The sequence below is a fragment of the Rhincodon typus genome, chromosome 3, assembly GCF_021869965.1.
Source record: "Rhincodon typus isolate 14 chromosome 3, sRhiTyp1.1, whole genome shotgun sequence".
NCBI lineage: Eukaryota > Metazoa > Chordata > Chondrichthyes > Orectolobiformes > Rhincodontidae > Rhincodon > Rhincodon typus.
The window spans coordinates 99,396,376-99,407,759 of NC_063334.1; the positions used below are offsets into that span (position 1 = coordinate 99,396,376).

At 40.2% G+C, this 11,384-nt stretch overlaps 1 protein-coding gene across 1 annotated transcript in view; it reads left to right on the forward strand.

Moving 5' to 3' along the window:
• The first annotated feature begins 674 nt into the window (after positions 1-674).
• Positions 675-11,384, forward strand: part of pde8b (phosphodiesterase 8B) — a 105,928-nt gene continuing 95,218 nt past the window's right edge. Inside the window, exon 1 of the mRNA XM_048595323.1 lies at positions 675-730. Within this exon, the coding sequence (XP_048451280.1) occupies positions 704-730 (27 nt within the window). The 5' untranslated portion in view covers positions 675-703. The remainder of the gene's footprint in view (positions 731-11,384) is intronic.

Sequence of the window (11,384 nt, forward strand, 5' to 3'; positions counted from 1 at the left end):
AAGCTTAAATATTTGGCCTTCGTACACTTTGTTCTTGAAGTAATGTACTTCTTGTTGAAGTGTGTCTGATGTTGATTTTTTTAACTTGTTTTCCATAACATTGTTTTTTCTTCAATCACTTTGAGCAGAATGACGAGTAACTTATAAAACTAAATTATAGTATTATTCCTCATGCCCACAAAACACTGCAGTCCTAGTAGTTCTCACCTAGTTTTGGTATGAAGATGTGTCATGAAATAAACTCAATGTTTTCCCTAAGGTAGGAGTTGATGATGTAAGGAAAATGTTTTCAGTGCAGAGATTCATGTGCGAGGAGTATACACCCCCTCACTACAATTTTGCAGCCATTAAAATGACTGGATGAAACATCGCCCCTTATGTTCACAATATGTGTTCACAGCAACCTGCACTGGGAACACTAGAGCCTGAAGTGTGTCTTTTAATAACAGATGACTTTGCAGGTGTTTGAACATTGATGCTACCAATTAATAAATATGCAAATCTATAATAATATACTAATTGTTGACAGTCTAATTGATTGTAAACCAAGATGAAGTATAAAATGTTTCATTTCCAACAAAATTACAAGTTACATTTCCAAATGTTTTGCTGGCATATTCACATTATTTCTAAGCTGAACAATCTAATGACATTATTGCTTTTCTTCCAGCAGGTTGCATCTACAGAAGTACACTTTGGACCTATGAGATTGACACAAGACCCTTTCCAGGTGAAACCTTGTTTTAGATGCTTGTCATGTGTACACTTATATGTAGATCTCTGGCTCCTGACTCCCACATGTAAAATATTCAGACTACAGAAAAACACTGATTGTTCTTTTTACGTTGACTTGTAACTCTGTATACCCGTGTGTCATATTGTGCAGAACATTTGCCTGTTCTAACACTGGAGAAGATGCAAACTTTCTAAGTGTTTAATTTAGGCTTACAAGTCTGGATTACTAAATTACTATTCTCACCAATTTTATCAAGAAATTCAAATCAAAAAGGGAAAGGCTGGGGTCTGGGAGCATGGTTGTAAAGTGGTTTGTCAATGTCCAACCTCTCCATCAGATTTATTTTAATAAGCTTCAGAGAAATTAATGTTTGTGGTGACCCATCTTCTGTCCACTGTGACAGATATATTGATTTTAGTCACCAACATGCTGCAAAAATCCTTGTAACTGATTATGGTGATAGTGATATTCAAAATTAGATGCTGTCAATCATCTCTCTCTGCCACAGAAGTGAAATTCCTTCCGTTGTTTAAGAAACACAGTAAAAGAAAAGCAGAATATGTCTAATCTTTTATTGGAATTAGACAGGAGTGGAATTTTACATTATAAGTATTAGATGTTAGATCGGAGGATGAAACATTTCTCATGAAATAAAGGGAATAACATTGAGTGTAGCCCATATGGCTGGATGCTTCATTTAGATGCTAATCCACTTTTGGTGTTTCTGACAAGTGCTGAACTGGATGCACAGTTTCCAAAAAACATTGAAATGTCAGATGATTGATAACAGTGTAACTATGTTATTACAATTATACCAAAATCTCATGGAGAAGGATGCCTGAGCCACAGTCTGTCTTGCTGCTTCCATCAGTAGCTTAGGCGTCCAAAGACTTTTCTTTTACTGATGATTCCATTCTTTCCAGAGTAGCAGCCTTCCCATTTGAGAGATAAGTAGTGACCAAATAACTGCTGAATATTTCCATTGAACTGAATCATAATCTTCTTAAAAAGATGAAGTCATTATTTTCATTTAGCGGAGGTTGACTCTCACAGTACCACGTGTATCTTTGCATCCAGAAGTCATGGGTTCAAGTCTTGCTCCAGCGACTTCAGCATATCATCCAAGCTAGCTCTCCAACCCAGAAATGAAAGAGTGCTGTACTATCAGTGGTGCCAATCCTTGGGGAATTGTTAAATTGAGACCCTGGCTGCTCTCTCAAAGATTCTGTTTGCAAGGGAGCAGGAGGAAGAAGTCCAAAAGTTTCATGACCAAGCGACAGCCTTCAAACATCAGCAATAAATCAGATTATTTTGCCAGGATCTTTATTGTTGCTTGTGGGACATTGCTGTGTGCAAAATGATTGTACTGCTTCCTACATTACACGAGTGAATACTTCATTCATTGCAAAGTGAGTTTGAAGTCTTGTAGACATAAAACAGTACTAGATAAATCTATTTGCCTTCTTCCAGTAAAAAATATAGAATCTCTTTAACCATATTTATCTGCGTGGCTTAGTAACCACACAATATATATTGTCTATGTCTTACAGCTGGTAGGTTAATATACCTTTAGGAGATATGCTCATGATTTTATCACTGTCAAAGAGAAACATATTGTCTAAATGAGGAGAGATTGCAGAGCTCTGAGATGCTGAGGGATCTGTGTGTCCTCATGCATGAATCCCAAAGGTTAGTGTGTAGGTACAGCAAGTAATTAAGCTAAGAGAATGTTATATATTGTGAAGCTAATTGATCACAAAAGTAGGGAGGTTATGCTACAATTTACAGGGCACTAGTGAGACCTCATCTAGAGTACTGTGAATGGTATTGGTCATCTTGTTTAAGAAAAGATGTAAATGTGTTGGAAGCAGTTCAGAGAAGTTTTACCAGTCTAATACCTGAAATAAGAGGATTTGACAGAGGGGAAAGGTTGGACAGGCTAAGCTTGTCTCTGCTGCAATGTATAAAAGTAAGAAACAGATTGATTGAAAGATATTAGATCCTGAAGAGTCTTGACAGGGTGGATGTGGAGAGGATGTTTACTCTCTATGAAGGAATCTAGAGAGTAGATTTTATCACTGTCAAAGAGAAACATATTGTCTAAATGAGGAGAGATTGCAGAGCTCTGAGATGCTGAGGATCTGGGTGTCCTCATGCATGAATCCCAAAGGTTAGTGTGTAGGTACAGCAAGTAATTAAGCTAAGAGAATGTTATCATATATTGTGAAGCTAATTGATCACAATTAGCTTGAGGTCAATGTTCAAAAATCAGGGTCACCTATTTAAGAGAGAGACGAGGAGATTTTTCCCAGATGGTCATGTGCCTTTGCAACTCTCTTCTTGGAAAGCTGGTGGAAACAAAGTCCTCAAATATTTTTAAGGCAGATAGACACTTGTTACGATCCTCATATTCCTGACAGTTCAAAAATAACTGACCAGTTAATCTATTTAAGTGTCTTTGGTTGAAGGATAAATGTCCTGTGCCCAGAACAGCAGGAAGAATTTACCTCCACTTGAATTTCCACTGGCCTGATAGGAGCAGATCAATCAGAAATTCTGGGCACAACCATAGTTTGTGCCTCCTACCACACTGTGGAGTTTTAGCAGAGCCAATGGTCAGTTCCACACACAATGTGATTGACAGGTACAACATGGTGGCTCAGTGGTTAGCACTGCTGTCTCGCAGCACCAGGGAGGTGGGTTCAATTCCACCCTCAGGCGACTGTCTGTGTGGAGTTTGCACGTTCTCCCCGTGTCTGTGAGGGTTTCCTCTATGTGCTCCGGTTTCCTCCCACAGCCCAAAGATGTGAGGTTAGGTGGTTTGACCATGCTAAATTGCCCAGAGTGTCCAGGTTGTGCAGGCTAGGTGAATTAGCCATGGGAAATGGAGGGTTACAGGGATAGGGTTGGGGTCGGGACTGGATGTGTTTCTCTTCAGAACGTCGGTGTAGACTCAATGGGCCAAATGGCCTGTTTCTGCACTAAAGGGGTTCTATGAGGATTCTATGAGCTGGGTCTCGAGTTAGGCAGGGAGTTGATCCCTGTGTTTAGCACTGGTTCAGTACTGGTGGTGGGTCTGTGGAGAGCAGGTGACCAAGGAGCTTCAATAGAGGGAGCAGACATGTCAGAGGGCACAGTGGGTCTTAAGGGGGGAGGAGGCCTTTTGATGGGAGGGTGGTGGATCAGAAGCCTCAGACAAAGGTGGATTTGGATGGGCCCCAATCATGCTCTGGCAAGCAGATATGTCCGGGAGGTAGATGTAGAACCAACTACCTCCTGAATCCATCAAGTCTTCACTTCAGTTAAGTTGGCAGGAACACAGAGAAAACCTGACTGACCACAGTTTAAGTTGAAAAGCAGATTTACACAGAAACCTACATTATCAGATTTAAAGTTACAAACTGTTTTTTGGATCAATTTGGTCATCTGTGACCTGTATCAGTTCAGAAACACCATATGGAATTCCATCAGCAATAATGTATTCACTTCTTCCCACTGGAACTATATGCATCTGACATGCAGAAGTTTAAATATAGAATTAACCATTGTAGCTTTTATGTAGATGCCCCAGATAATAACAGTCATAGTTGAGATGTTTTCACATAGAATGATACAAAATAAATAGAAATCATATTATTATTACCCATTGATATATGATTGTTGGAGTTAGCTCTAAATCAGTGGAAGGGCAGTGAACTAACCCATTGACACTCCACCATGAAATTACTCCGCCATTCATCCCACAAGGAAGAACTGAGCCAGTGGTGTGAATTCCTAGAATTTAAGTGAGAGGGTTGAGGGAATGGGTGGGGGGTGGAAAATCAGGTGAGAAAACGGGGCTGGCATGCCCATCACCTGACCATTGCTGTGGCATTTTGTCAGAAGCTGGGAATGTGGTGAACAATTCTTTTGTACAGAGGAGCTGTTGAGGTGCTAAAGTAGTTAATTAAGGGTCTGTACCCTCTGCCAGCCATCACTGGCAATTTTAACAGCAGCGGGTGGGCTCTCCACCATGTAGGGAGACCATCATGTAAAACTTGGTCATCTTCTTGTGAGCTCAGCTCATGGGGTCCCTCTATTCAGTTGGGCGTGTATATGGGTTTAAGGTTACAATCAAATCAGCCACAGTCTTATCAAATGGTGGGGCAGGCTCGAAAGTTGAACAACCTCCTCCATTCCTTGTTTGTATGTTCATATAAATGGTGTACCTTGGCAGCGATGGCCTCCCCCATTGAAACAATTATCTTGGCCTCACCAACCCCAGTTACTCTCGGACACAGGATTTCAACCTTTAAAGGGAGTAAGTCTATATTGTACAAGAAGTGAAGGAGCTATCACCTTGACTAGTAGACTCATAGAGCTGTACAGCACGGAAACAGACTCTTCAGTCCAAATCGTCCATGCCTTTTAAGTCTGGATGGGTACATGAATAGGAAAGGTTTAGAGGGATATAGACCAAATGCTGGCAAATGAGACTGGATTAATTTAGGATTTGTGGTCGGCATGGACAAGTTGGATCAAAAGATCTGTTTCCGTGCTTTACATCTCTGTGATTCTATGACTGTATAAGTCAAAGCGGTTGCTCCTTTGCCCCTGTTCAATATAAAATCCACACAGGGATCCTGGAAATAGTCGGAGCAGGATTGTCATTGAAATTCTGGTCGTTAATGTTTGTTATTGTTAACTTTATAATGTACACCATATCTATTCTACTTCATATCTGAAAAAAGTTGATATTGTCTGTGCATAAATTGAATAAAGCCTGCCATTTTTGATTTCTTAATGTTTTGTCACTTGTACCTTTTATCATTTTAAATCCTTTGACTGGTTTTGGAAACAAGTAATAATGATACTAAGATTTAACCATTACAATAAATTATAATATTTTACAATGGGTTGTTGGGGTCATTCATTCAGGAAGATGCATGCTGCATTGGAGTAGTTCATATTGTTTTATTATGCAATTGCTCATGACTTTGCACAGCATAGTCTTATATATTGGTACCTTTGGCTTCTCACCAATGCCACTAAAAATCTCATTCATGTTTTGCAGTTTTCATTTTTGAACATCACTAACCCCTCAAGAATACCAGTTAAGTTGCACTATTAAGCTAAATTACAGCTCACAGTTATGAAACACCATATTTTGTGGGCCTTAATAGCAATTGTGAAAATTATAGACCGGATTCTGTGGTACGAATAAGCTACCAGCACTCCAGATTAAGGTGTAAGTCAGACAGCAACTTACTGTGACTGCACATGTACAGTTAGACATGAAAATTAGGCTATTGCTGTCTGAATTACACTGCAGCTCCACAAGCTGCACTCTACCAGAATTATGTACAGAGTCCTGAGGTTAAAACATTTGGAAAAAGGTGAAGTTGCAGTTATGTGTGTGACAGATACCCACTAAACCTACTGTTCCAATGGATGTATAGCTTTAGCTGTAATAATAAACTATAATTACTGCAAAATATTTCTAGCAGCAAAAACTGACTTTTACAAGTGTGGAAGTTCATTCCTGCATATTAAAAATATTATAGTTAGATATGTTATTTAAAACAGATGTTTTAAAACATTTTGTCTCTTTTATTTATCTTGTTCAATCTAGTCTTTCTTTTCCTCCCTTTATTATGCTTTCTCTACATGATTTTAGATCCAAATAAACATTCTAATTTCTACTTCATACATCAAATTCTGTTTGAAAAAGAATTTTTCAAACTCCATTAAAAGGGGTGACTGTTGCTTGCCCTTTGCACATAAATTCCTCCATCCTTGTTGTGGGATCCACACTATTTCAACTTCCTAATTACTACAAATTTCATGTCATCAGGAAATTTCTATGGACAAGTGTAATCAGTGGTTAGCAAAACTGGTTATCCGCTGACTGCAAAATCTTGAAGAAGTTAACGTAATTTTCTGTGATCAAAAAACATGTGATACGCGCTCAATTCACATAGTGGTCTCAAGCGGGTATGATTTGTACATGCAAAGGGCTTAACCACTGATTCAGAAATCCGTCCTCGTCACCCCTTTCTCTGCCCTCAGCCTCATGACAGGCAGATCACAGCTGGATGCCCATTTTGAGTCTGGATGTCTGGGCTTCAATTTCCTCTCTGAGCTCTGCCATCTGGCCAGTTCAACAGACAGCTTGAACATTCCAGCATCATACTCAAATTTATGCAGTATTTAAAAGAACGTCTCTCCTGCCACAATCATTCAGTTGACAAATATCTTATGGCTCTAACTCTGACTCCATAATTCTAGTATTCTTGGCACCATGCTTCACTGGCAGCTTAACTTCTGTAGTTATGGACCTAAATATTTGTACATTTGGAAAACCCAACATCTTGTTCATTCCAAAAGAACAAATAGAAAAGCACGTGCAGGGTTGATCTTTGCAGCCATACTTGGAACCTATTATGAATTTGCATAGATATAAGGCTATGTAAACGCTAGCATAAAATGAACTAATGTCATTAGTAAGAACTGCCGATGATGGAGTATGAGATAACACAGTGTGGAACTGGAGGAACACAGCAGGCCAGGCACCATCAGAGGAGGAGGAAAACTGACGTTTCTATCCGCTCCTCCCACCTCACTGACCAATCCCCACCACTACCTGCCTGCTATCACCATCCCACCTATCTTTCCCAGCCCAACCCCCACCTTTATTTATTTTTGAAAGCCCCCTTCCCCTTCCCCATTTCTGAAGAAGGGTCCCGGCCCAAAACATCAGCTTTCCTGCTCCTCTGATGCTTCCTGGCCTGCTGTGTTCCTCCAGCTCCACACTGTGTTAAATGAACTAATGTGTTGCTGAAGTCCTGTCCCAAATTTATATAGATGAATGTTGAAGTTATGTTGACAGACAGATAAATTTCCAACTAACTTCTGTATCTCTTGTCCACGTGTGGGTGACCTCCTCTTTGTATTCTGTGTAGAGAAAACGTAACCATATGTATAAAGAATATGTTTACAACTTTATTAGACATGGTTTACAGAAACATTCTTCCTTCTGCAGAGCCAGTGTAAGAAGCAAGGAGTCTCATTAAGCCTTAACTGGTTAACATTGCACCGATGAGCAAGTCAGTTTGTTAGCACATGGGAACAAGTAATTCTGCAGATTGAGTCCCTTGGATTGGGTAGGATGCTGCTCTCACCTAAGTTTCCCTGTCCCTGCATTAGAATGGGACCTCTCTGCTTAGTGCAAGGTCTGCCTATGCCTGTAGCTTTGCTGGAAGGGACAGTATCCTGCCATTGACTTTTAAATACCAGCAGATTGAGATTAGGAAAGCACCAAATCTGTTGCATGAGGAGCTGGGCGGTGGAAGGAGAAGGTAGAGAAACTAGCTGGTTAATGGATGGATGGCAATAGAGAAGGGAAATTGGGTCATTGAAAGCAGAGAGGGAATGAGATGGAAGTGGAATGTAACACATTCATCAAGAAGAGAGAATTGACTCCAAGTGCACTTGGTGTTGTGGGAAAAGGTGATATCATTATCTAAGTGAGAGTGCAAAAGTGGAATGTCAACTCAAGCTAAGAAATGGAGAACTGTCAGGTCAAGTTAGAGGGACAGAAAATGCCAGCTTGCACTGAAGGGATGGAGTAAAATAATAGACAGTAGTTTGGATTGAGGGAGGTCTGCAGGTTGAATGGGGAAAGTTGTCGGCTGAAATTCCTCTCTGAACTGGCTCCTGAGAGAACAGTGTCCACTTACACTGGAGTGGCATGGGGTTAGATGTAAGAGAATAAATGTTAACACTTTAGTGAGTAACAGTGTGGTTAATCTAATGAAAATTAAAATATCTCTTCGATTTCTCTTAGATTGGAAATGTATTAATTTTGGTCTGTAGAAGTCCCTAGAATTAACACACCACTTTTAATACAGAAGCTCTAGGATATGTAACTTAGATGTTTCTAGAAATGTGCTACGAATTTTGTGAACATCATAAATTGTTTATACCTCTCTGAAAGGTTGCCTACAGCACAATTGACTGCAGGAAGTGACTGACACAATTGGCTGAGTCTGACTTTTTTGACTAAGTTTTTTAGAGTCCTTTGCACTGTGAGGCCTAAGGGTTTTAATGTTGTTTCTTACCAAATTCACCTCAGAGGAAGGGTCACTGGACCTGAAACGTTAACTCTGATTCTTTCTTCACAGATGCTGCCAGACCTGCTGAGCTTTTCCAGCAACTTCTGTTTTTGTTTGTCAAGTCCTTATAATATTCTGTCAAATGGTTGTGCTATTAAAGTTCAATTTTGACTGCAATTCTGAGAAAAGTTGTGTTACAGTGAATAAAGCACTGTCACTGTTTTATGGCGATCTATCCAATGGGGGAATGGTTTAAATCAAAGATAACTTCAGAAAGCATGATAAACATTTGCAAATTGCCTAAGTGGAATGGATGATCTGTTGTTTGCTTGAATTGTAGAGCAGACCAACTTTAAAAACATAGCCAAATTTAGTTTGGCTAAGTTGCAGGGGGAAGAGAAACTTTCCAATCTTAAATAAAAGTAACCTACTGTGGATGTTGGAAATCTGGAACAAACAGCAGAAAATGCTGGAGAAACTCAGCAGGTTAATGTTTTGAGTCTGGTATGACCCTTCTTCAGAACTGAATAAGTTCTGGAGTTCTGAAGAAGAATCATATTACTCACATAGAACATTTTTGACCATTGACACTATAGATCACAAAGCTGCTGCAAGGCCACAGTTCACATTGTGACAGGCTCTCGTCTCATACATCAGCACAAGGTGATCTCAGAGCTCTTCACTTGTTCGTTTATAACTCACCCACTTTGCATTTATTTTCACACTTTCAACAAAGCTGTCTTGCAAAAGCTTAATTTTCTTTTCAGGAATAAATTGAGTGCTCTGGTGAAACCCAGGCCTCCCATGTACATTGTACAATCTGAGCATGGCCACAAAGACAGCAGTGACAGCTTGTCTGTAATATTGACTCAGCAATCCTCACACCAAAATAAACAGATAGTATTCAGCCATTGTAGTAACTACTTGTTTGGTATGTGACAACCTCCTGTGCGGAAAGTGAAGACAAGTGTTCCAATGCTTTGGGCACCGGCTGCCAGTAAGGGCATTTCTGATAGTGGCATGTTGAATTTCACAAAGTATCACAATAGTTACACAATCTGGGAAAGATGAAAAGTCTGTTGACCTTTCACACAATCATACAAATATTCTCCCACAGTGTAGCCCCACCTTTAGGCTGGCAGGCAATATTGTCCGAGTAAGTTGTGGACTCTATATGGTTTAAACAGATTTCTCTGTTTGAAATCAAACTGGGGTTAAAACACACTGGTGCAGAAGGCAACAATTAAATAACAGGCCTCAGGCTTACAATCTAGCCTGTTGCGTTTTAGTTATTTTTCTGGGGAGTGAGTCATAAAATTCCTCTTTCTTTCACTGAAGAACGTCTTTTAGTTTGGTTCCATCATTATGACTGAATCAATTATGTTTTAGTTGAAGTTTAATAGATGCACGCTAAAAAGAAATAAAGAATATTTGTTGAGACCAACTGAGTGGTGGTTTTAAAAAGAGGGGAGCCAATTTCCCCTCCTCACCTGATTGTACAAATAAGAAAGGCTGAGATCATGGGTTTTAATTATATATCAATTCTGCTTAATTATATGCAGGTGGAAGACATTAAGTGGAACTGTTCTGACGAAGCGTCACTGGATTTGAAATGTTAACTGTTTTCTTTCTACACATACTGCCAGACCTGCTTTGGTTTTCCACCAATCTGTGTTTTTGTTGCAGCATCAGCAGTTATTTGTGTTTAGTTTGTGAAATTCCACTTGTCCTGACTTTCCGCTCCAGTAGTCTCTGCATTCAAAGGAACATCTCCACCATTTCCGGCACCTTCAGCAAGATGCAACCACCTTCCTGTTCCCTTGATTATCAACATTCTGCAGGGATTGTTCCCTTCGAGGAAATCCTGGTCCGCTCCTCCATCACTCCTAACACTTCTGTACTCCCTCGCTGGCATCTTCCCATGCAATCATAGAAGATGTAACACTTATCCATTCATCTCCTCCCTCCTCCCTCTCCAAGACTATTGGTATGTGACAACCTCCTGTGCAGAAAGTGAAGGCAAGAGTTCCAATTGGAGGGTCGGAGTGGACTCAATGGGTCGAATGGCCTGCTTCCACACTGTAGGGATTCTGTGACTCCAAACACACCTTCCAGGTAAAGTGGCATGTCAGTTGTACTTCTTGCAATCTAGACCACTGCATTCGCTGCACTCAACCCAATCTCCTTTACATTGGTAAGGCCAAATACAGACTGGGTGACCACTTTGCAGAGCACCCCTGCTCTGTCTGAGGGATGGCCCTGACCTTCCTGTTCCTTCCAATTTTAATAGACCATCTAGTTCACATGTTAACATTTCTGTCCTAAGCCTGCTGCATTATTCCAATGCAACATCATTTTCTGCTCTTCACAGCCTATAGGTCACACTGTTGAAGTCAATAACTTCAGAAACTGACCATATTATGTCTGTTCTTCATTTTTTTTTGCATTCCTGCTCTCCCTGCACAACCCCTGCCATGTTACGTTTGTGCCTGTTTACTTTGCACATAGTAGAACATAGAACATTACAGCGCAGTACAGGCCCTTCGGCCCTCGAT